The sequence below is a fragment of the Podarcis liolepis genome (genome assembly GCF_965112155.1).
Source record: "Podarcis liolepis genome assembly, chromosome: 16".
Taxonomy (NCBI): domain Eukaryota; kingdom Metazoa; phylum Chordata; class Lepidosauria; order Squamata; family Lacertidae; genus Podarcis; species Podarcis liolepis.
This window is the reverse complement of record NC_139567.1, coordinates 18864497-18886739: the sequence shown is the minus strand read 5'-3', so window position 1 is coordinate 18886739 and position 22243 is coordinate 18864497. Positions and strand designations below refer to the sequence as shown.

The following is a 22243-nucleotide window of genomic DNA, read 5'->3' as shown; positions in this document are numbered from 1 at the left end:
AAGCATGTGAAATAATAAAGTATTCCTCTGAGCTTGTGCACAGTTCTCTTCCTTGCCGACAAAAAACTTTTTTTAACTTACCTACAACTGGGGGTGGGGAGGAATTTTCAGGACAAAGAACATCCAGATGTTGGAATTTGGCAGCTCTCAGTTCTGTAATTAAGCTCTGTGTCTGATAGATCAGAGAGAGAGAGAGAGAGAGAGTGTGTGTGTGTGTGTGTGTGTGTGTGAGAGAGAGAGAGAGAGAGAGAGAGAGAGAGAGAGAGAGAGAGAGAGAGGGAAAGTGTGCAATTAAGTGAAATTAATTCCCTTTCTCACTGCTGGTCAGATTATGAAGCAACTTGAGCCACTGACCAGCAGGACTCATAAAAGTTTAATTACTTGTTGGGATGTTTCTGCAGGGTTGAGCTGTTTGGGATGGGTTGGGGATTTTCCCTTCTTATGTAACTTCATAAACCACACCATTCCATTCCTGACTGAAGGAGTTAAGCAGGAGACATTTGAGAATCAGGTGTGCCATGTGATCACCCTGGGACTTCCCAGACACTGCACACTAGTGGTGACATAGGTTTCTATGTGTTTGTGGAGTTTCTGCCTAACATCCCTACCAATGATCCCTCGGGCAAGGTTTCCTCCTGAGAAAATGTGCACCGGATGATCATACCCTTTTGTAGTTATTTGTATATATGTAACACATTACCACCCTACTCTTCTACAAAGCAGGCAAACACAAGGCATCAAAATCAGTAACATCCCTATTGAAGCACACATAACAACACATACAGTGATTCATTCATTTATTTAAAAACTTACAGTGTCAACAGAATGAAACAGTCAGAGACCGACTGAAATAGGATAAATGCAGAAAGAGCGGCCCCCTGCCCCACACTTGGCATTTTATATTTATATTTATCCATCTCCATCAGGTTACACTCAGATATATTCCTCATTAGGAGAGACAACCTCTTAAACTCCTCATGCCCTGAAACTAGAATAAACTTGTTTCAGGATTTGATTTTACTTCTTCAACCCTATTTGACCCCCAAAAAGGCAACGCGGTGGCCATTATACTCCAACAAATCTAAACCATGGTTCGATCAGGAATGCCTCGCTATGAAGCGCTCTTTGTTGGGAAATACATCTCCATCAAAGCACAGTACAGGAATAAATAAACGGGAACAGATCTCTGCCCCAAGAAACATACAATTTAATTTTTGACTGTGAGGAGTAGAACAGACAGGGTGAGAGAAGGATGGGTCAGAGCTTCTTTCAACGGCCTTGAGCACTTGTGGGTCTTCAGATGGGCCAAAATAGCTCACTTGAAGGCAGAAAAATCTCCCCACCCAGACAGGATTATCACACTGAAGAGGCCTCTGTGTGTGTACTGTACAGTGGTACCTCGGGTTAAGTACTTAATTCGTTCCGGAGGTCTGTACTTACCGTAACCTGAAACTGTTCTTAACCTGAAGCACCATTTTAGCTAATGGGGCCTCCTGCTGCTGCTGCACTGCTGGAGCATGATTTCTGTTCTCATCCTGAAGCAAAGTTCTTAACCTGAAGCACTATTTCTGGGTTAGCGGAGTCTGTAACCTGAAGCGTATGTAACCTGAAGCGTATGTAACCCGAGGTACCACTGTATCTCTCTCTCTCCTCCTTGCTGTCTTACTTGTATAAGAGCTGGTCTGTTTCGGAGGGCACTGCTGCCTGCTGCAAACTGTGGATCTTGTGACTTCATTAAGAGTCATGCCAAACAAATGCAATCAACACACACAGCTTTCTCTGCCCGCCCTTGGCAAGCCAGAACTAGGAAGTCAGTCCTCCCTGGGCTTTCCTTGTCTCATCAGATGCAGAGGAACAAGAGGCGGAGGCAGCTCTCCAGAGGAAGGGTCCTCCTGGCTTGTTCTTCTGGAAATGGACCGGCATTTGGGTAGCTTAACCATGTTCACCAAGGAAGATTTTGAGGACGATTGGCTCAAGGTGGCCAGTGGGGTTTTTGGCGAGGTCTTCCGAGTGAGGCACAAGCGATGGAGAACCACCTTTGCAGTGAAGTGCTCCTCTCGCCTTCCCCAGGATTCCAGACCTGACAGGTAATCTGCTTGGCTGTGCGAGGTGCTTTCTTTGGAGAGGGTTCCCTTGGCAGATTTCTGTTTGAAAGGCTCTTTGGATGTGCTTAGCTCACACCTTGGCCAAAGCAACAAAAACAGCATTCAGTGGGAGGCGAGTTGAGACTGGCCTGGTTTGCTTCAGGCCCACCTTGTCAAGTGCCTGAAGCTAATTCTCTTGGCAGCCTTTAGCGTGTGTTGAGCTGCACCAACTGGTCAGGCAAGTTATTGAGCAGAATGTGAAGCCAGCTGAGAAGCAATATTAAAAAACTGTTGCATTGCACCCAGGCAAAACAAGACTAGATACTGCAATGGTTGCCTGTTCTGGTATGGAACTTCCAAACCAACCAACTGTCTTTAAAATATCCATTATGTAGATGGGCTCTGTCATTCACTGCTAAATTTACCCCAAAGTTTCCCTGTAATCCTTATAATTAAGATTTCTTTTCTTCATTTTTTTTTGGGGGGGGGGGACCAGTCATGAAGCGCATGAACTTTTAAAAGGCATTTGAACACCCCTCACTCTTTGTGACCCTTTGCACTTTTGAAACCATTATTCAGTCATACTTTAGCCAGAGATTTCCTGCCCTCTCCTTTCTCCCCTCTTGATCCATGGTATACTCTATAGCAGGGTTTCGCATACTTGGTTCTCCAATGGCTTTTGGACTACAATTCCCATCATCCCTGACCACTGGTTCTTCTGGCTAGGGATGGTAGGAGTTGTAGTCCAAAAACAGCTGGAGACCCAAGTTTGGGAAACTCTGCCCTATAGGAAAACAAACCTTAAAGGCTAAAAAAATTAATGACACAGGTTTTGTGAACAATGGTCCACTCCAACAAGTGCATGGAGTGTTATTCTGAGGCAGGCATCCCCAAACTTGTCCCTCCAGATGTTTTGGGACTACAACTCCCATCATACAGGACCGCCTCTCCTGGTATATCCCATGGAGGACCTTACGGTCTTCAAACAAAAACACCTTGGAGGTCCCGGGCCACAGAGAGATTAGGCTGGCCTCAACCAGAACCAGGGCTTTTTCGGCTGTGGATCCGATCTGGTGGAACGCTCTGTCACAAGAGACTAGGGCCCTGTGGAACTTGACATCTTTCTGCAGGGCCTGCAGGGCCTTTGGCCAAGGCACAGTCTGACCCCCTCCTTTGGTACTCCTCACAGAACTCTAGCCCAATGTTTGCCATTAATTTAATTTAATTTTGAATTGATTTTAAAGTGAATTGATTTTAGAATGCTGTGTTACTTTATTGTTGTTAGCCGCTCTGAGCCCGGCTTTGGCTGGGGAGGGCGGGATATAAATATATTATTATTATTAGCTAACAGGACCAGTGGTCAGGGATGATGGGAACTGTAGTCACAAAACATCTGGAGGGCCGAGTTTGGGGGTGCCTGTTTTGAGGGCTCATCATACTTCCATTTGGTCTGTGACTTCTAGGTGGTCCAAGAGGTTTTTCTTTTTTCCTGCTGCTTTCCTTGGGAAAACCCACTATTTGCTAATGAATTGGAACAAACGTCAGCCTTGTTTTCGGTGGATTTTTCTGATTCAGAAGCAAATAGTGGGTTTTCCCAGGGAAAGCAGCAGGAAACCAGAGCCCATGCTTTGAAATCACAGAACAAGCGGAAGTGTGGTTGAGCCCTGAGTTGCAGCCATGTATATACAGTGGTACCTCGGGTTACATACGCTTCAGGTTACAGACTCCGCTAACCCAGAAATAGTGCTTCAGGTTAAGAACTTTGCTTCAGCATGAGAACAGAAATCGTGCTCCGGTGGCGCGGCGGCAGCACCCATTAGCTAAAGTGGTGCTTTAGGTTAAGAACAGTTTCAGGTTAAGTATGGCCCTCTGGAACGAATTAAGTACTTAACCTGAGGTACCACTGTATGATTGGAGGAACTATAAGCACTGAGGTCAGAAGGAAATGAAATGCAGCTGAACCAAGCACAGCCAGAGGTGCAGTACTGCCTCAGACTGCCTCAAGGCTCTCTGATGTCACAGAGGGGCTTGCAAGCCCATGGGCAAGCAGGTAGTGAACTTGCTTGTAGGAGTACCACTGCTATTGATGTGGTGAACACAATGCATATTGGTCAGGTTCTTAGTGCAGTCCAGGTGTTCTCTCTGTGATGATGACTAAGCTGTGATGCGCTGTTCACACGCTTCTAAGTCATCTTGATGCTACCCTCAAGAAGGGCTGGACATTGATTGCATGTGCAATTCCAAACTGGGAATGGAGTTTCCCCAGAATTTCAATGTTGGGTTTATCTGCACAGAATTTCAGTCATTTCCATGATGCCAGTTATTTTTTTATTGGTCTTTAAATACCTCGGCCTTATTTTGCAGTCAACAGGGTCATGGGGAGCCCATCATATGCATGCAAAGCAAAAAGCCTCCCAAAGTGCCAAAATTCTGATGTGCCTTTTCCATACCAAAGGTGGCAATCACATACCCTCAGCTCTTGAAGTGTTTAAAGCTAAACCCCTAGCACAGTTATATATGGGTCTCAGATTTGGAGAGGCACTCACCTTGGATCTACAGAAGCTGTTCAAAGTTCCTAAGGCGTTTTTTTCCTTCTTGTTCCATCCTGTGTTCCAAAAGCTTCATTGCGCTTAGAGGTTAACCTCCCCTCTGTTGAATTACAGATTTGGCGCAGGACATTTAATTATTGGCTTCGCCTAAATTTAAACCCCACTGGTCTACTACCCTTAGTTATCGCAAGATTGTCATGAGAGCACTTGGACCAAAATTGTCAACCAAAAGCTTTACTTTTCTGGTTTATCTTATCTATAGAATTTCAATCATTTCCATCTCACTCACTGAGCTAGATGAGATGCCAGTTATTTTTTTATTGGTTCTTCTAAAAATATGAACAATTCTCATATACTCGTTTTTTACATATACTATTTTGCTCCAGGTTTCCAGGTTACCAGTGCATAAGCATATACAGTGGTGCCTCGCAAGACGAAATTAATTCGTTCCGCGAGTTTTTTCATCTAGCGAATTTTTCGTCTTGCGAAGCATGGTGTCGGAAAAGTTTTGGAAAAGCTTCAAAAATCACCAAAAACCTCAAAAAAGGCTACCAGACCGCGTTCTATGAGTTGCTCCTCGAAGTCAAGTCACAACTGTATTAATGGTGTTAAGAAAAAGGAAACAAACTTGAAAAAACGCAAGACGTTATCGTCTTGCGAAGCAAGGCCATAGGGAAATTCGTCTTGCGAAGCAGCTCAAAAACTGCAAAACCTTTTCGTCTAGCGAGTTTTTTGTCTTGCGAGGCATTCGTCTTGCGGGGCACCACTGTACATGCAACAATGCATATAACTGTATAAAATTATAAAATAATGCTGCAAAACTGTAGTATAGCAAGGGACCTGACTATCTATCTATCTATAATATATATATATATATATATATATATATATATATATATATATATATATGCAGGTTTTGGTGTCCTCGGGTGTCTTCCCGTGTAAAAGTTGGGGTGTCTAGGCGACGTTTCGACGAGGTCTCACTCGTCATCTTCAGGCTGGTGCTTTCGGCTTCTTGTTACTGGAACAGAGCGGGATCTCAGTGTTTGAGTTCCTATAAATACTGTAGAGGGGTGTGGTGTATTGCCTCAAAAGTTCTGGGCAGAGGGGAAGTTCCCAGGCTAGTGTTCTTTTCTTCTTTTGTTCCTTAATTACTTGAGGGATATCTTGAGTGATTACTTGAGTGATATTCTGAGTACCACTTAGGTGGGTCATTAAGTGTGGATTAGTTGCTAAAGCTTTCGTGTCTTGACCTCTTGAGCTTGTGAAGAGTTTTTCTGAGAAGATGGCTGTACTGCACTTAGTTGTGCTCTGGCTTGGCTTCGTGTATAGGGGCGAGCTGTGGTTTTGTGCCCTGTGCCAGCCAGATCTGTGTAGGGATTGCAGGGGGGTGCAGCATCCGGAGGTGCCACTATGGTTTGGCTACTGGATGGTGTCTGTAATTTATCTGTGGAGAGGGTCTGGGTTTGGGTCTGGTGTGGTTGATTGGTGATGGCGTTCTGTGTGCCTCTGGTTCTGGTGTCGGTTTTTGTGGGGAGGGCTAATTTCCAGATGTCTGGCAGGCGGGACGTGTCGTCACGCTTGTTCATGTTGTGAGGGTGTTTCTCTATCTCGATGGCTTCCATGATTATTCTCTTGTGGTGATGTTCCATGTTAAAGAGCAATTTGGAATCTGCAAAATTAATTTCGTGTCCTGTTTCTTTCATGTCCTGTTTCTTTCTTTCACATGAAAGAAACAGGACACGAAATTAATTTTGCAGATTCCAAATTGCTCTTTAACATGGAACATCACCACAAGAGAATAATCATGGAAGCCATCGAGATAGAGAAACACCCTCACAACATGAACAAGCGTGACGACACGTCCCGCCTGCCAGACATCTGGAAATTAGCCCTCCCCACAAAAACCGACACCAGAACCAGAGGCACACAGAACGCCATCACCAATCAACCACACCAGACCCAAACCCAGACCCTCTCCACAGATAAATTACAGACACCATCCAGTAGCCAAACCATAGTGGCACCTCCGGATGCTGCACCCCCCTGCAATCCCTACACAGATCTGGCTGGCACAGGGCACAAAACCACAGCTCGCCCCTATACACGAAGCCAAGCCAGAGCACAACTAAGTGCAGTACAGCCATCTTCTCAGAAAAACTCTTCACAAGCTCAAGAGGTCAAGACACGAAAGCTTTAGCAACTAATCCACACTTAATGACCCACCTAAGTGGTACTCAGAATATCACTCAAGAAATCACTCAAGATATCCCTCAAGTAATTAAGGAACAAAAGAAGAAAAGACACACTAACCTGGGAACTTCCTCTCTGCCCAGAACGTTGGAGGCTATACACCACACCCCCTCAACAGTATTTATAGGAACTCAAACACTGAGATCCTGCTCTGTTCCAGTAACAAGAAGCCGAAAGCACCAGCCTGAAGATGACGAGTGAGACCTCGTCGAAACGTCGCCTAGACACCCCAACTCTTACACGGGAAGACACCCGAAGACACCAAAACCTGCATATATATATATATATATATATGTTTTCGTAGATTTTCACGGGTACAGGAATGCAGGTTTTGGTGTCCTCGGGTGTCTTCCCGTGTAAAAGTTGGGGTGTCTAGGCGACGTTTCGACGAGGTCTCACTCGTCATCTTCAGGCTGGTGCTTTCGGCTTCTTGTTACTGGAACAGAGCGGGATCTCAGTGTTTGAGTTCCTATAAATACTGTAGAGGGGTGTGGTGTATTGCCTCAAAAGTTCTGGGCAGAGGGGAAGTTCCCAGGCTAAAACCTGCATATATATATATATATATATATATATATATATATGCATATATGTATATGTATGTATAATATATGACTTTTGTGTGAATAGTTTTGTATATAATTAGGATTTTTTTAAAAAAATAAAAATCAAATCCTGACACAAGAAGAGCCTGCTGAATCAGGCCAATGGCCAATGGCCAATGGCCCATCTCATCCAACACCCTATTCTTCCCATCACCACCTCTTCTGGGAGCGATTTCTAACTGTGTGCCGGAGTCCTTTCTTTTGTCTGTCCTGAGCCTTCCAATGTTCAGTTTCATTGGATGTCTCCAAGTCCTAATATTATGAGAGAGGAAGAAAAATGTTCCACTCATGAGTGGCTTGGACATAAGTAGGCATTTGATGCCAAAGGTGATCCAATGAAGGCAAAGGCACAAAATTTAATGTATGCATCTATTTAAACTGGATTCTTCCTCAGTTTCTAACCCAGACTACACAAATCATTCATTGAAATGCTCACCGTGGCGCCATCACCATCCTGTCTAAGCTTCATCACTTGGTACCATCTCAGCCAATCTTTTGCACTGACTTGCATTTACCACTGAAGTTAAAGTACACTAATGTGTTGTGCTGCTGTTGTAAAACTGAAACAACAGAGCTTGACAACATGGATCCGACCCAGCAGGCTCGCCTTGTGTTCTTATTTGTGTCTTTCACTGTTTTGAGACCAAAACTTAGCAGTAATGCTCCACATTACCCCCCTGTAGAACCAGCACAAAGCATCTCGTTGAAGAGGCAGCCAAGATAGAGAAAATCAAGTTCCAGCACATTGTGTCCATCTATGGTATCTGTTACAGCCCTTTGGGGATTGTGATGGAATATATGGCCAATGGGTCCCTGGAGAAGATTCTCCCCACCCACCAAATGTCTTGGCAACTCAAGTTCCGGATCATCCATGAGACGAGCTTGGCTGTGAACTTCTTGCACAGTCTGAAGCCTCCTTTGCTTCACCTGGACCTAAAGCCAGGGAACATCCTACTGGATGCCAACATGCATGTGAAGGTGAGGTCAAACTGGGGAGCAGGATTCAGGTAAAGGTAAAAGGTAAAAAACCGCTGGATGGTTAAGTCCAGTCAAAGGTGACTATGGAGTGCGGCGCTCATCTCGCTTCAGGCCGAGAGAGCCGGCAATTGTCCACAGCATGGCCAGCATGACTAAACTGCTTCTGGCGCAACGGTACACAATGACAAGTGCCACAGTGCACAGAAATGCCATTTACTTTCCTGCCACAGCGGTACCTATTTATCTACTTGCACTGGCGTGCTTTTGAACTGCTAGGTTGGCAGCAGCTGGGACAAAGCAATGGGAGCTCATCCCGTTGCAGGGATTCGAACTGCCAACCTTTTGATCGGCAAGCCCAAGACGCTCAGTGGTTTAGACCACAGTGCCACCTGTTTCCCTGGGGAGCAGGATTAGTGTGTGTGTATGTGATAGCTCAGTCCTGCATGTATGATGCAGCTTTGCTTGTAGAAAGTCCCAGGTTCTGTCTCTAACATATCCAGTTACAAGTTTCAAGGATGGGAAAGATCAGGGCTGATGCCAATGGTTGGCGTGATTGGGCACCTACTGAGGGCCCAGATCCTGGAACGCAGTCCAATGACAAGAGCCCCCAGGACCTGCTCCTCCTCTTACTCACTGCAGCACTGCTTATTTATCTGCCTCTTGTTCTGGCCAGAGGATGTTGAAAAATTAAAACATCTGTGAATTTGTGGTTTTTGGCTCCAGTTATAATTAAAGTAAATTTTATGTAACATCCACCCACACCAACAAACTCTCACACAAATACAAAAAGGAGCCCATGCCCAGAAATAAGGAGACAAATGAAGTTACATCAGTGGTAGGCATGGAAGTGAAAAATGTACTTTTATTTCACCTTGACTTCAGATTTCAGATTTTGGACTCTGCAAGTGGATGGAGGAATCAAGTCTAATGGAATATATTGAGAGGTCAGCCCAGAGGGGTAGTTTGAGCTATATCCCTCCTGAGATACTTCTGCAGAGCTCCAGTCCACCAGGAACTAAATTTGATGTCTACAGGTGAGGACCAACCTGCTGTCCCTTTGAGTTGCTGGCTATCCATTCTCTGGTGGAGTTGACTTACCTTCTGACCACTGTTGAGTCTTGCTTGCCACTTCTCAGCTTGCAGTCTGCGCCCAACCCAATCATTAGGCAGAATGAGAAGGATGCTTAAGGTAACAGATGCTGAGGCACTTGGAGCAGGAAAAGTTCAGGTATACCGTTGAGTATACTCATTACCTGTGTTAAAGTAACAACATCCAACTGCAGTTTGGTTGGTTTCCATACATGGAAAGGGGGAAGGAGCCATTTTGTCTTTTCTTTCAGGCTGCAAACTATATTTGAGCCCACCCTGTTGCTCCACATGACCATATTTCATAGCTTTCAAATCCCTGTTTTGTTTAAGCTCCATGTGTAACTATTTCCTCCTAATAATGCTTTGTGTTTTTGTTTGCATTTGTTTCATCTTCATTTCTTTCATTCTTTTTCAAGCTTTGGGATTGTCATCTGGGAGATTCTTACCCAGAAGAAGCCATATTCAGGTAATTCTGATGGGGTGAGGAGATGGAAATCACCTATTCTCCCAGGGTTCTCGTTTGCAGAATGCAGGTGAGGGATTGGAACAGAAATTTCAGTACAGGCTTCCAATAACTCCTTCTAGGACAGGGATGGTAAACCTGTGACTACTTCCATATGTTATTGTCTAGCCATGATGGACAACGGTCAAGGATGATGGGAGCTGGAGTCCCAACAGCATCATGATGGCCACAGGTTTCTCACCCATGCAAGAACAGTTACATATCCAGTGTTCACTTCTTCATAACGCTATGAGTGAATGGTGAATGTGTTGTTAATGGAGGAAATGCCTTTATTTTTATTTATTTAGAGCAAGTGGGATAGGCCCCAATGTTGCTCAATAATTCTAAGAACCACCCTCCCCCCCAAAAAAAAAAATCAGTGCAGTTTAGAAAGCTTCAGCCTGCCATCTTGATTCAAAATGGCATCTAATTTTATCCAAGCATAGGTGAAAACCTGCTCTTTGATCTCAGGAACCCAAAATTTGATTATATCTTAAGAGCTGTTGAAATGCATAGAGAACAAACAACTTTCCACAACATCTAGTAAATGCCTGGCTTTTTTTATATCTGCTGAAATTTATATTGCTCTTGGTTTATTTATTTTAAGCAGTCTATGTTTTTAAAATAACATTTGCGCTGCTTCCATATAAACCATCTAGCTGCTTCTTTCAAAATCTATTGTGTTTTTATGACAGGGAAGCCGCCCCATGTGAGCTATGCCTAAAAAGGCAGTCTTTCTATACATTAACAAAAATTAAAAACAACTAACTATCTGTTCCAGCCCACCCACTCACCCCCAACCCCAGATTCAAAGCCTCCTTTTCATCTTGGGAAAAGCAAACTCCCAAAGTGAGTAACAACCAAATAAAGAGAATTTGCACAAAGGGAAATTAAAATGAAAGCCATAAAAACAGCAGGAAGAAAACTGCAGCAAAGAAGCAGATGTAAAATGAAGTTAACACTTATAAACAGTGGGATAAAATCCTTTTGAATCAACCCAGCTTAAGCACCACTCTGTAAACCTGTTTCAGATGTCTTGGTGAGAGGGCAGGGGGTATCTTGACTGGCTCAAGCTGAGGGATTCAACTTGATCTTTCTGGAGAGGATATTTCTGAAGTGGACTACCACCAGAGAGGAGGCCCTTTTTGCCACTCACCACAAGAGATGGACATATCTGCCCGTTTGGGTTTCTCTCAGTTTCTCATTTTTGCCAGTATTAAATCTAGTGTGTCACAATGTCACATCAGCTGGTGATTTTTTTATTTTTATTTTTAAAGTCCTCACAAAACCTGTCAGCAATTTAGTGCTCATTTCTCCTAACATACATCCACAGTTTTCCCACGGAGGAAAAATATGTGACAGAAGGTGGTCCTTTTTCGTTTTCAACAGGGGTCAAGACAATGGCTGTCATCGTCACCGTGGCAACAGGCCAGCGCCCTTCCATGGAGCCCATCCGTGATGACTGGCCAGCGGAATGCCAGCAGATGGTTGACTTGATGAAGAGATGTTGGGACCAAGAGCCCCAGAGGAGACCAAGCTTCACAGGTCTGGTAGCTGAAAGGATTCCTCCTGAGAGCTATTCTACATATGGGATCCCAGCTGGGCTTTTGACCTCATCCAGAGATCGCAGACCTTTGATCCATACAGCCCAAGGATAGGCAACCTGTGCGGATCGATCAGATGATACTGGGCTACTACAACTCCCATCATTCCTTGCCACTTGTCATGCTGGCTGTTGGGGATGCTGGGAATTGGAGTCCAAAACTATCTAGAGGACCACAGGGATTCCAATCCTTGAAGTGAGAAGAGGTGTTCTATGGTTGCAGGATGGAATGCCTCTTGCAGTAGAGAATGCTACTTCTTAGATCAGGGATGGGGAACCTGTGGACCTCCAGATGTTGCTGGACTTCAACTTTCATCATCCCCAGTCATTGGCTTTGCTGGCTTCTGGGGCTGCTAAGAGTTGGAGTCCAACAATATACAAAGGGCTACATGCTCCTCATCCCTGATCTAGTCAGATGATGCCCAATCTGAGAGGCAGCTCCCCCTCAGGGTCCCAGGCAAGCGTCTTTCCCATTATGTCCTACCTAAGATCCTTTACCTCTTGATGCCAGAGCTTGAACCTGAGACTTTCTGCATGAAAAGCAGGTTTTCTGCCATGAGTGACATCCTATAAGTGCTGCTGCCACAGAGAAGGCCCCATCTACTATATCTCTGGAACATGGACCACAGCCTCCCCAGAACATGTAGGATCTGGTCTCCACAACTAACTGGCATTTCAGCATTCTTAAGCTGCATGGGAAATGGAAGTGCAAGTCCTGGAAACGAGCTCATTCCCAATCTTTTCCACTTCCTTAGATGTGGTGGTGGAGACAGACATGCTATTGTCCCTAACCCAATGCCCCGTGGTGGACCTGGAGAATGAGCGCTTCTCCAGGAAGATGTCGGTGAAGCCTCCTTTCTCTAGAAGAGAACAGGTAAGGGGAAAGCTGTCCTGCTACCTTGGTCATTTTAGGCAGAGCATTTGCCCTAAATAGGAAGGGAATTCTCCATGTGTTGCATCTTAAGAAGGGTACAGAAGTAGGATCTGAAATGATGCAAAACATCTCAAGTTCAGTTGTGGGACTTGCTGTTCTGATGGGCTCTGCATATTTGTAGTTCTCCAGTAGAAACGATTCCTAGATAGATATAGATAGATTTTTCTTTATTTTCAAAAAGGCCATACAAGGTCAACAAAGAAATGAATGCCTTTGTGTAACAAGTGTGTAGCACACAAAGTGAAAATGAATATAAAACACAGCACAATCCAGTAAAGAGGCCTTTTAAAAGAGATATCATGACAGAATAGCACATGGCTCATGTTATTACATTGCTAACTGTCTCCATGCTCTTTTCCATGTCTTCAATACAAAGAGAAAGGGTACAAATTCATTTCAGGAAGCACACAGCAGTGGTAAGTATCTGCTTTTGTAGGATCTGAAACACATTTTGGAGTACTGCAAAGTACTACTGCTCAACATGTTCTGTTCCAAGCGGGATAAGGGAATCTGACCTTAGTGCATTGCACTGAATCTTGAGACAGCCTTTTCCCATCATTCCCCACTGCCCTGTTCCGGGTCTTGAGAGGTGTGGTGGCTAGCAGCAACTTCCAAATCATTTTGAGAGTTCTCGGTCTGAATAGAGGTTGGAAGTTAGGCTTACAAACAGGAATTAATTGGATCAGTTAAAGAAATTATCTCAATGACCTGTTAGTAACTAGAATGTAAGTAGCTGAAAACCTATTGAAACGCAGTGAAGCAATGATATAAGAACCAGTTGGGACTTGAGTAAATCAAGTCCTAATCGATGGGTGTTTGTGTGTAATTCCAGCATCAATTTGGGGTCAGGCAGAGAACCACAGTTCACAAACCTATTCAGGGGTGAAAGTTCAGACTAGTGACCCATATGGAAAGGGGATAGAAGTGGTGACAGGGGGTAAGCTCAAACTGAGCAGCAGAATGCATTGCTTCTTGTTGCAACCTGCAGTATAACTCTGGTGGGAAAAAGAAATAAGCTTGGTGTCAGATATGAAAGTAAACATTACCATCAGTTGTACTGGAGATGTGGGTCACAATGCACAATTTGGACGACTTCACAGACTGACTGGATATGTGGGGGCAGCTGTGTTTCTAATGAAAATGACCAAGGGGAGGACTTCTTATTGCTGACCAATCCAGTAGGAGAGCTCTGTCTGCTTGAGAATGCAGAGAATGGCACAAGCAAATATTTATAGATCCTAGAATGCAAAATTAGCACCATATATGACAGAGAAGGATCATGCCATATATCAGAGCCAGTGTGGTACATTAATTAATTAGACTGTTGAACCTGGGAGACCCGGATTCAAATCCCCACTTTCCCATGAAACTCAAACTTGGGTGAACTTGGGCCAATCACCATCTTTTCAGCCTATCTCACTGGGTTGTTGTGAGGATAAAATGGGGAGAGCAAGAACCATCCATGAAATTTTGAGCTCCTTGGAGGAAAGGTGGGATATAAATGAGTAAAATTAATAAATAGCTTGGCCACAGCAGTTGACAGTAGTACTTCATAGACGGCATTGGGCCACATTTCAGCAGAACCAAAGCGCCTGATATCACCAGTTCTCATTGGTTATGTTCTCAGCCCCTTTTAATTTTGTTTCAGCTGAGAATGAGAAGGATCAATCCCACTGTTTCCCTCAGAATGAGGTTGAAAGCTTGCAAGCTCTGGTAATGTCAGAAGAAGTTAGCAAGAGCCACGAAGACACCCTTCACCTCATGGTTGCTTCAGGAAACCTGGAGAAGGTGAAATTCCTGTTGAGGCAGGGAGCTGATGTCAACAAGAGGATAGCCTGTGGCTACACACCCCTCATCCTGGCTGTCCAAAAGAGGTCTCTGGAGACCATCTTGCTCCTTATCCAACATGGTGCAGATGTCAACATGGCTGATGAGGACAACTGGTCACCTCTCCATTTTGTGGCTCAGAACGGAGACGACAGGATTGCACGTCTCCTACTCGATCACAAGGCCAACGTCGATACCCGAGAACTTGATGGGTGGACGCCCCTTCACTTGGCCTCTCAGAACAACTTTGAGAACGTGGTGCGGGTTCTCCTCTCACGCCAGGCTGATCCCAATGCTCAGGAGAATGAGGGGCGGACTGCCTTGCACCTGGCAGCTTGTTATGGGCACATCAAGCTCGTTAAAATGCTGGCCAGCCAAGGCGCAGACCTGGAAAGGAAGCAGAGAAACCTCCGGACCCCTCTTCACCTCGCTGTGGAGAAAGGCAAATTCAGGGTGGTCCAGTACCTTCTGAAGAACGGCGTTGAAGTCAACAGCCTGGACCAGAATCACTACAGTGCTCTGCATATGGCTGTAGCAAAAGGGAAATACCTTATCTGTGAGAAGCTGATAAAATATGGAGCCATTGTGGACCTGAGGACAGACAAAGGATGGACGCCTTTGCACCTGGCTTCCATCGAAGGCTACGTGGACATCATCCACCTCCTGGTGGACAACCATGGTAAAGTGAATGCCAGAGGAAGCCTAGACTGGACTCCCCTTCACTTGGCAGCACGTTACAGTGAGGCGGCTGCAATTTCCGAGTTGCTAAGAAGCGGAGCGGACCCCAATGCAGCTGAGAATTTGGGCTGGACTCCACTCCACCTGTCAGTACAGCGGGGGGCTTTTCTCAGCATCCTCAACCTCCTTGAGCACAAGGCAGATGTCAACATCAGGAACAAGGTGGGTTGGACGCCCACACACCTTGCGGTGCTCAAAGACAATGTGGCCATCGTAAAGACTTTGCTGGATGCTGGGGCACTGCTGGAGCTGGAGGACAATGCTGGGTGCACGCCACTCCAACTTGCCATCAGGAATGAAAAGCAAAGCATTGTGGATTTGTTGCAAGGCATGGAGTCCTCAAAAGCCAGCCCAAGGAGCCAGGAGGGATGAAGGGAAGGCTCCAAGAAAACATCCAAACAAATCCGAGGTGGAACTGGATTGACCTCAGAGTTTGGGAGAGGGTCAGTACCAGCATGAGGAATTGAAGTGGGCAATAATTTCTCTGCTTCTGTGGATGTTCCCTCATAAGACACGCTTGAGTTTGTGCCATCGTCCTATTAGGCACTTTCAGGAAAGTTGGTTTGAGATGTGGCAAAAAAAATGAGTCCATTTCATGGGAAAGATATAAGTGGTATCTAACTCCTCTTAAATGTTCACATCTGTCAGGCAGCTCAAAGTGCTGAAGAAGATGGATCATATTCAGTCAATTTCTACTAAGGGTAGACTTGCTGAAATTAATGAAACTAAATTAAACAGACCTATAACTTTCAGTGGGTCTGCTCAGAGTAAGGCTAGAATTGGTAGAAGCTAATATAAAGAGTTGGAAACGAAAGGTTCACCTAGACTTCCACTTGCCCACTGCTTTCTCCCAGGAAAACCTGATCTCTACAGCTGAAAGGAGCAAACATCAACTGGGGTTTCTGTGGATAGGTATTTGTTCCGATTCAGCAGCAAAGAGGGAGTTTTCTTGGGGAAAGCAGTGGGACAAATGAAAAACTGCTTGGATCCCTGTTTTCTAGGCACAGGGCAAGCATAAGCGTGGATGACCCCTGACAGTGAAATCTTGGAAATGGAGTCACCCAACCGTAATTCTGTTTACGATCTTGAACAGAGTCTCCTGCCAGATGTGTGGGTGCTACAGGTGATAAAAATAATGTACTACTTTTGAAAATGCTCTCTTCACACGCATTATTTCAGGGATCCGCATAATGACAGTAAGTCATTGTTATCCCCATCTTGCAGAGGAACAGACGTCTCTGCTTTACCCGGAGTCAGTTCATTGCTCCCACTAGCCCAGCACTGTACAGACTGAAGATCAATGGCTCTCCAAAGTGGGATTTAATTGGCTCCGGTATGCAGCCAGGAAGATTATGTGCGATGGAAATTTAATTGTAGGTGGGTTTTTTTGGTGAAGTTAGGCAATATGAAGTTTAATAGGGAGTTCGCTTGCTAACTTAAATAAAATAGAAGATGAAGTCAAATAGTTTCCTTTCAGTCTAACTAACTTTATTAACGTGACCTTGTTCAGCCCAAGGACCAAAGCTGGGGCGGGGGGAACGTGCCAGTGGTGGGAGGGGCAAGAAGTGGGCGGAGAGACAGAGGGAAAAGTGGGTGGAGTAATGGAAAGGATTTTTACCTTCGCACAGCCGGCTGTAGTCCAGCCACACAAAATTCAGAGGTACTCACTTGAAGCTGTTCAGACAAGCAGGAGGCATCACCGCAGTACCAGGAAACATTTCTACCAAGCGTGCCAATAAGGTGCCAAGCGTGATCAATAAGAGGGGTGGCTTGGAAAGCAGGGGTATGGCCTAGGGGGAATTCCAGAGGCCAGACAGAAATCTAGAGGGCCGAATTCCACACACCCCACACTCTTGAGGCCTAGGGTTACCCTCTTCAGATTGATACAAATAGTATACAGTGGAACCTTGGTTGTCAAATGCAATCTGTTCCAGAAGACGTTTGACTTCCAAAACATTCAACAATCAAGGTGCAATTGCCAGTCGGCAAAATCCATTGAAAAAATGGAGAAACATGCCTCAGAAGCCATTTGACTTCTGAGGGGCGTTCAAAAACGGAAGCATTCACTTCTGGGTTGTCAGCGTTCAAAAGCTAAAACGTTTGATTTTCGAAACATTCGACAAATGAGATTCCACTGTACAGTCGTACCTTGGATCCCAAACACCTTGTGACTCACACATTTTGGCCCCTGAACACCGTTCCAGTTTGTGAATGTTCTTTGGAAGCCAAATATCCAATGTTGAGTGCAGGAAGCTCCTGCAGCCAATTGGAAGTCATGCCTTGGTTGTCAAATGTTTTTGGAAGTCGAATGGAATGGAATGGATTCCATTTGACAACCATGGTATAACTGTATTGCATTTTTACTCTGAAATTCTTTGCAAAGACCTCCCCCATTTCTTTTATGATTGCTTTCTCATTTCCTTTCCTTCTTTGCCACCTTTCTTTCTTTATTGTGATTCCTATTTCCATTTCCCTCTTCTTCTTTTCTGCCATTTCCTCCCCCTTCCCCTCCTGTTTTCTTCCTTTTCTCAGTTAAAAGAAATTCTGGGGAGGGGTGTATTTTTTCTGGTGGGGGGAAGGTTAGGCCAGCTGCTTGGGCAGTAAGCTGGAGGATGTGAAACTTAGAGTAAGCTCTGCTCCGATGCCTCACAACCGTTTCTGGCTCTGCTATCTGAAATCCTTTTAATTCGGGACACCTCAGATTGAGTCTGGGACCATCTACATGTGAAGTAAGTTATTCACCACAGGGTATAACTTGGAGATGTCTGAAACTGAGAGGCAATGGAATGTTCCTTGCTTTCCCCTCTTCTCCTCTAGCATGGACATGAGAAGGCAGTCAGAAGTTTTCACATCCATTGTCGAATAATCATAGTTTCTAGTGTTTACCAAGGTTTATTGGTCCAAGGCAGGGTCATTATATATTTGATTAGTCAATAAGCTGCTTTTCAAGAGAAAACCCTTCAGAAAGTGGCATAAAAATATCAAAAGTAAACAATCGTTAAAACAATGCAAAACAAAAAACTAAAACTTTTTATACACCCCAAATTCACAGGAAAAAGCAGGCTGGGGAAACAACAACCAGCCTAGCATAAAGCTAAACATAATATAAACAGTTCAAATAATTGCACCATCGTTGCTTAAATAATCAATAAATAAATGGAACATGACAGGCAGCAAAATGAAGACAAGTTTTCAAAGTCTGTTGAAAAATACCAGTAGAAAAAGTTTGCCCAATATAATTGGAATTGAATTTATCAAATGTGAAGAGCTACCCTGTTCTGTTTGCTCAGCAATCTGAGCACCTAAGCAGAGGCTCTGCTGAAGATCATTAAAGTCTTATTTGGCAATCACTCATAGCCGAGTAAGATTGTCTTCCATAAACACGGTCTTAACAGTGAGTCCGTAAGTGACTGTGGAGGCCAATTCTGGATCCACATGTTCTTCCACAGTGGGGATATTGGTTTCTGGGCGGGAGTTGATTACGGTGTGGATTTGCCAAGCGTGCCTTCCTCTTAGCACGTTTCTCCCTTGTGTCCAGGGTTCGAGTGTCTTCAAAGCCCATGACACCTTTGGTAAAAGCTGTTCTCCAACCGGAGCACTCGCAGGCCAGTGTTTCCCAGTTGTTGGTGCTTATACTACATTTTTATAGATTTGCCTTGAGACAGTCTTTAAACCTCTTTTGTTGACCACCAGCATTACGCTTTCCATTTTTAAGTTCGGAATAGAGTATTTGCTTTGTATTGTATTAAACACAGCTGGAAGTTGGTTTGCTTCAGTAAACCATAGGTAGTATGCTAGCTACAAGCTATCCAGGTTTGGACACAAGAAACTGTGGTTAGTTGAAAACAGATACGAGCCCTTCCAGTCTGCAATTCAAGGAGATGGGAGGGGAAAGCACATGAAGCTCATGCATGGAAGGCTAAACTATGTTACAGCTCAACATTACAGGAGAACACAGCCAGCAGTTTGTCAAGGGCTAACTACAACTTTATGGCAGAGACAAGTTTTGAACCAGTCAAGGACTTCCTGATTCAGGGTTTGTTCACAACATCTACAGAGTACCACACTGGGAACCCCGATGCAGACATTATTGAGATAGATGAGCCAACCTTCAGATTGGTTGTACAAATGCAAGGCAGCATTTTTTTCAGTGCTCTACTGTATGCACAACTACTTGGCAAATTGGTTGTACAAATTGCCCTGCCAAGTGGTGTGTGTAGAATTCCCATTTCCCCCGAAGAGTGATACAATCCTTTTGCCCCCCTGGTGATGATATGGATCACTGTCTTGCCCAGCATGACATGACTGTGATTCACAGCTTCTACATCCCAATTTCAACTGGGAGGAAAGAGTGAGCCTTTCCTCTAATTGTCTTAATTTTCAAACCCAAACTGCTCCAACATTCCTGCTAGGCCTTAAGCTATTTTGATGATGGTTAAGCTGTCAAAATCAAAATATTAAGCGACGATTTAATTGCCAATACATAGCCCACTCCCGGTGTGACTTGTGTGTGTGTATCTGCTGGGGATATGAATTTTAAGAGTATTACTCTCGAACCTTCCCCTTCCTTGTTAAGCTTCTGCAAGCAAGCAGATGTACATTTTTTAAAACCTGCAAGCTGCGCCTCAGATTTAGCCCACAGCTCCATCTGCTGCGATCAGTCCTCTTTCCTTGAGGGGTCTGCATTTCCCACTGGGTGGGGAAATTTGCAGTGCTTTTCTTCCTCTTTAATCTCATTGGAACAGAAGTCAGAAACTCAGAAAAGCAGATTAGGATAATTTTCATGTTTTGGCTACAATGGAGGGCTCCAGCACTGATCCATCAGAGTTCCCTAAGGCATGCTTAGTTGGGAACAAGCACCGTTGAACCTAGCAAATGTGTGTAGAATTAAGCAGCTTGGATGAAGTTTGTTGTGCGGAAATGCTGCAGCTGCTTTCTGAAATGGGGAAGGAGGACTGGACAGTAGCTGGGCAAGAGGGATAAGCTAGGCAAGGCATTCATGAAGGAGAAGTCTTTTGCTGGCTATTAGTCAAGATGGCTCTATGGGACCTCCACTAGCAGAAGAAGTCTACCACTGAATACCAATTGCTGGGCTGGGGGCAACACCAGGAGACAGCTCTCATCTACGTGCCCCTCTTGTGGGCCTCTCAGAATCATTTGCTGAGCTCCTCTGATGTTCTTAAGTATCATATGAGGACTTAAGTCTACCTTCGCCTTGACAGAAAGGTGCACTGCCAAGTAGAGCCTGGCATTCTTATGCAAGAGAAGACTGTGTGACTCCTGTTGAAGTTGGGGTGCAACTCAGCTTACAGAAAGGGGTTTGCATAGGGTAAAAACTTAGAGCAAAGGACCTCCAGATCCCCAGACTAACCATGTGCATTTGATGTCGCAGAGGAGGGCAACCAAGATGATCAAGGGTCTGGAAACTAAGCCTTACGATAAATGTTTGAAGGAGCTGGGTATGTTTACCCTGGAAAATATGGGTACATACTGAGAGGATCCATTAAAAAGCAACTGTACCAAAAAGGAATTACTGTGAAAATAAGAAATATTGGTGGGGGAGGCGATTTCATCCTTGCTCAGGACACCGCATTACCAAAGTCCGCCCCTGGCCCTTTGAGACTCCCCTGCAGCTTTGCAGTTTCCAGAAGTGCACTGAAGCAGTGGTCCTCAACTGGTCCAGACCCAAGGCTCACCTCTGACCCACTTCCATGTTATTTATGCTGTAATGCTAATGAGGCACATTAGTAATCCTAAAATGGCAATTCACAGGGCGGTGTAGTGGTTAAGAGCGGTGGACTCGTAATCTGGTGAACCGGGTTTGCTTCCCTGCTCCTCCACATGCAGCTGCTGGGTGACCTTGGGCTAGTCACACTTCTCTGAAGTCTCTCAGCCTCACTCACCTCACAGAGTGTTTGTTGTGGGGGAGGAAGGGAAAGAAGAATGTTAGCCGCTTTGAGACTCCTTAGGGTAGTGATAAAGTGGGATATCAAATCCAAACTCTTCTTCTATATACCTAGGGTTGCCTGAAGATTACTACTAAAAAACAACAACAACCCAGTTATTTTCACAGTTGTTCTTAGCCAAAAAGCTTAGAAGCTATTGAGAATCATTAGTACTTTTTATTAGGAAAAGACACATGGGTGGCAACGTCTGTGCAGCTGAGCTAAACCAATGCGGTGGACACTTCTGCATTCTAGTCCCCAGCAGAGCAGTTCTGGATGAAGTCTATAAAGCCAGAGAAACAGACTTGAAAGTGAACAGAGGGTCCCTGCTCCATAGAGAGCTCTATCATCTTTCTTGAGAGAGAGAAAAAAGGCTCCTGCCTTTCTCCAGCCACTCATGGAAACTGAAGGAACGAGTGTGCCATCAGAAGAATGTGTTTTCGCCCAGAGAAACTGTATTCAACTGTATTCTTTGGTTTGGTGAGCACCCAGCAAGTTGTTCAGGTACCAACCTTGTCGGTAGGAACTGCTGCATCTTTGGAGACTCCCATTGCCTTATGGGTTCTTGGGGGTTCTGGGGGGAAAACAGGCAAATGTTTCATGTTCTCATTTTTTGCCAAGAGCCTTGTCAAGTTCTGGAAGTATTAACCCAGCTGCTGAGGAGTTTGGCTCTAATCCGCTTCTTACATTCCTTAATTCTCCGATTTGCTGGAATTACCAGCCTTTAATACGGCGCGCGATCGTGGCTGCATTGTAAGCAGAGTGCAGGTAAAGTCTTGCCTCTTTACTGATCGGGAGATTGGATATATACCATAACGTTAACATACTTTTCAAATATAAGTCGTCGTCCCCCAGACCTCCCTCTTTGTAATGCCAATCCCAGATTTTCATCGGCCTGGATTTTGGTTCCAGTGGTATAAGTTAGAATTTCATATCACTCTTTGTTGGGCAGGCTTCAGAGGCAACATTTGTCTTGTAGAAAATGCAGATTTGAGAAATGGTGCTTTTTTATATATAGTATTTCTTTCTGTTAAAGTTCAGCGCAATGGCTCCATGATACATTTAAAGCAGCAGCATACCATTTTGAATGGTCATGGCTCCCCCCAAAGAACCATGGGAACTGTAGTTTATGAAGGGTG

General features: G+C 44.7%; 1 protein-coding gene and 1 long non-coding RNA gene across 2 annotated transcripts in view; one reads left to right on the top strand and one right to left on the bottom strand.

Moving 5' to 3' along the window:
* The window catches only part of LOC310696120, a 493645-nt gene that overhangs the window by 365339 nt on the left and 106063 nt on the right, over positions 1-22243 (bottom strand). The window lies entirely within an intron of this gene.
* ANKK1 (ankyrin repeat and kinase domain containing 1) lies at positions 1819-16622 on the top strand. The gene is made up of 8 exons (XM_083480984.1): positions 1819-2087; positions 8172-8466; positions 9349-9500; positions 9972-10021; positions 11447-11602; positions 12416-12534; positions 12971-13010; positions 14243-16622. The coding sequence occupies exons 1-8, from the start codon at positions 1912-1914 to the stop codon at positions 15529-15531; spliced, it is 2277 nt and encodes a 758-aa protein (XP_083337110.1). The 5' UTR covers positions 1819-1911; the 3' UTR covers positions 15532-16622.